At 36.4% G+C, this 3,332-nt stretch overlaps 1 protein-coding gene across 1 annotated transcript in view; it reads left to right on the top strand.

Annotated features, from left to right (window-relative positions):
* ERMN (ermin, ERM-like protein) overlaps nucleotides 1-2,572 on the top strand; it is a 5,930-nt gene extending 3,358 nt beyond the window's left edge. The window contains exon 3 of the mRNA XM_004674640.2: nucleotides 1,621-2,572. Coding sequence (XP_004674697.1) covers nucleotides 1,621-2,132 — 512 coding nt within the window. The 3' untranslated portion in view covers nucleotides 2,133-2,572. The remainder of the gene's footprint in view (nucleotides 1-1,620) is intronic.
* Nucleotides 2,573-3,332: the final 760 nt, after the last annotated feature.

Raw genomic sequence — 3,332 nt, forward strand, 5'->3', positions numbered from 1 at the left:
ATTTATATTCTAATTCTTACAAATAGAAGAATATAAAAATGAAGAGTGAAAAATTTTGGAAGGGAAGGACTAAGAGCAATATTGCCTTTTATTTCCTGCAATCACTGTAGAAACTCTAGCGTGAACTCAGGCCAAAAAAAAAAAAAAAAAAAAAAACACTGACGATAATTCTGAGTCATGTTCGCTACAGTCTTAAGCTTCCCATAGAAGTCCTTCCCAGAGCAGAGGAGGCTCAAAGAACAAGTTTGTTCTCTTTTTATATATTGTTAAGAATAAATGGTTATGACCTAACTGATAGTGAAATTTGTGATTACCTAAATATTTGAAAAATCACTATTTGTTAACTAAACAAGGTGAGTCATTCAGAGCTTGTCTAAGATGATAGGTTAATGTAGTACTTTATAGATATGACCTCAATAATATTTTAAAATCTTGACTCTCTAGCTGAACATATCTAAGACAATGCCTTGTGTGCTTTATTGGACTTGATGCCTCACTCAGCACAGCACAGGCTTCCTGACCACCTACGACTCCCTGTTCCTCCTTTTTTTTTTTTTTTTTTTTAAAGATTTATTTATTTATTCGTACAGAACTGGGGTACAGGCCAGAGTTGCGGAGGGTGAGAGGATTCACCAGAGACAGAGTGGGGAGCAGAACAGGCAGATGGACGAAGTACACTGCTGAGGGGAGCAGCGGGCGGGTCAGGAGAGGTCTGCCGCGCCATATGGTCGCCTCCTGGGCAGGCGGGGATCAAACTCATGCGGAAGTGGCTTCAGTTTCTCAGTGCAGTGCTTTAACCCGCTGCGCCACCAGGGAGAGCCCTGTTCCTCCTTTTATGTAGGGCTCTCTGGTGACTCTGAGAAACATGGTGACTATTAGTGAAAGTGTTACTTGAAGCATGACAAGAGGTCATGCTCATCATTTCTGTTAGAACAAAGCCTTTTATTCCCTGTGAGGTAGTCTTCCAGTTTTCTTTAAGGAGTGTGCATGTGTGTGTGTGTGTGTGTGTGCATGCACACAAAAAATATATATCCAAATTTACATATATATTATGTGTATATATATTTTATATAAGCGGACATGAAAAGCTAGACAGAATTTTAAAGAGTAAGTTTTAGGGAATACCAGTATCATTAGATCCAATAGTCTACAACAGCAAAGTTTCACAGTTACACAAGGTTGGGTTTGTCTTTCTTGGAAATTTGTAACATTCATTAGCATTTTATTTTATTTATTTATTTTTAAAGATTTATTTATTTATGCATACAGAACTGGGGTACAGTCCAGAGGTGCAGGGGTGGTGAGAGGATTCAATAGAGACAGAGTGGGGAGCAGAACAGGTAGATTGACAAAGTACACTGCTGAGGGGAGCAGAGGGTGAGATGGAAGAGTAATTAACATTTTAAAGGCTTGGATAAATTCTGAGGAAGCTTGCTTAACTGTGATCACCTTTGACTTTGTAACTCATATTATGTTGTGCAAAACATGTTAGTAATCCACAGAATAATATTCCATAAATCACATGTTGGGAAATGATTCTCCAGAAAGATTATTTGGAGAAAAACAACTGGGTATTTTAACACCTGCCCACATCTCAATTACCAATTGATTTTGCTACAGGACATCAGTGGGAGAAAATACCTCTGAGCAGCAGTAACCAGGACATAAATAGACAAAAAGAGAGAATTATTGAACAACCTCTTGAAGAGAGAGAAGATGACAATGGGAAGAACAAAGATCACCATGCAACTGAAATTGAATGGCTGGGATTTCGGAAACCTAGCCACGGTGATGTGCTGCATTCTAAACATGAGGAGCAAGAGGTTTGGGATGAGGAAATTAATGATGATGATGATGATTGCAATGAAGAGGAAGATGAAGTTCGAGAGATAGAATTTAAGAAAAAAAGAGAGTATTCTCAACTGAAAGAGGAAGGTGATATTAGTGAGGATTCTCCCCTCAGCAGCCCCAGTTCCCAGCCTGTGACACCTGATGAGCAGCCAGCCTTGGTGAAGAGGGGCGATATCTCCAGAAATGCTTATTCCAGATATAATACAATATCCTACAGGAAAATCAGGAAGGGGAATACTAAACAAAGAATTGATGAATTCGAGTCTATGATGAACTTATAAACTAACTGGCACTGAGACGTTTTCTTGCCCACTAAAGTAAAGCTAATTCTGTTTTCCTGAGAAACACCTTTATATGCCTTATTTGACTTGCCACTTTTATAAGTGAATGCGCACTGTTTCACTGTAGAGAAAAATGAAAATAACCCTAGATAAAATTCAGCCTGGTAACTTCAAATCTTCATGGACATTTTGCTTTTCAAAACTTCACTAATATAATATTATGCGTTAAGAACTGTACAGTCAGCACCAGTGGGGAATCTGGCATGATTTGCCTTTAAAAATAGTGAAGTTAGTAAATGTGGTCATCAAATGAAAGAGAGGACTATTTGAAATGATTCTTATATTTCCTTTGGTATCTTTTTTCCTGTACATGGAGGGTGATAGAAAATCTGTTATTAAGCCTCTCTTACTTTTAAACATGGTTTTATAGATGTTGGCAATAAAATTTCCAAAATATTTCGTCTTTCCTATTATCTTCAAAAATAATGTAGTTGGTTTTCTTTGGCATCTAAAGAGTGAAAATTCTGTATAGGCCTCCTTCCTAGGTGTTACCATTCACTGAATTTTCTCACTAATAGGGCTGAGCTATTGTCAGGAAAATCCTGTTTACTAAATGTTGGCTTTATGCTCTCAAGATGAATTAAATCCATTGTGCGTTTGATACAAGGAGGGGCTAGAAGATTAATGGGCAATAGACTAAAGAGCTATATTGAATAGTTTTATTTCTGTGACTGAAAATAAAATTTTGTCTAGCACAGTTAAAGTCATTAAAAATGAAAATGACAGCTTTAGCACAATTTTAAGAAAATACCATTCTCTATTACCACACTTTCTCTTATTAACAGTATCTCAGAATAATTTTCTTTCCTTGGAAACCTGAGACAACTTTAGTTATAACTGTACTAGTTAATATGAAAATGGAAATAATTATCATAGAATATTTTCAAAGTAAAGTGTGAGCCTGTATTTTTAGTGAGAAAGCATTGATAGTTGTTAGGAATATATAATTTGCTGGACCCCAGCCCAAATCAAGATGCTTAAAATTGTGCTCGTGGCACTTCACCCAAACCAATGTGTCAAATAATGTACTGAATATTTATGAAAAAGGAGAGTCTATATTTATATTCTTAGATAGTTGCATAATTTTTCATTTCATGCTTCCATATATATTATCCTAAATTTTCAGTCACCAGAGATAAA

Source organism: Condylura cristata, unplaced genomic scaffold (genome assembly GCF_000260355.1).
Source record: "Condylura cristata isolate star-nosed mole 26May11 unplaced genomic scaffold, ConCri1.0 scaffold00002, whole genome shotgun sequence".
Classification (NCBI taxonomy): Eukaryota; Metazoa; Chordata; class Mammalia; order Eulipotyphla; family Talpidae; genus Condylura; species Condylura cristata.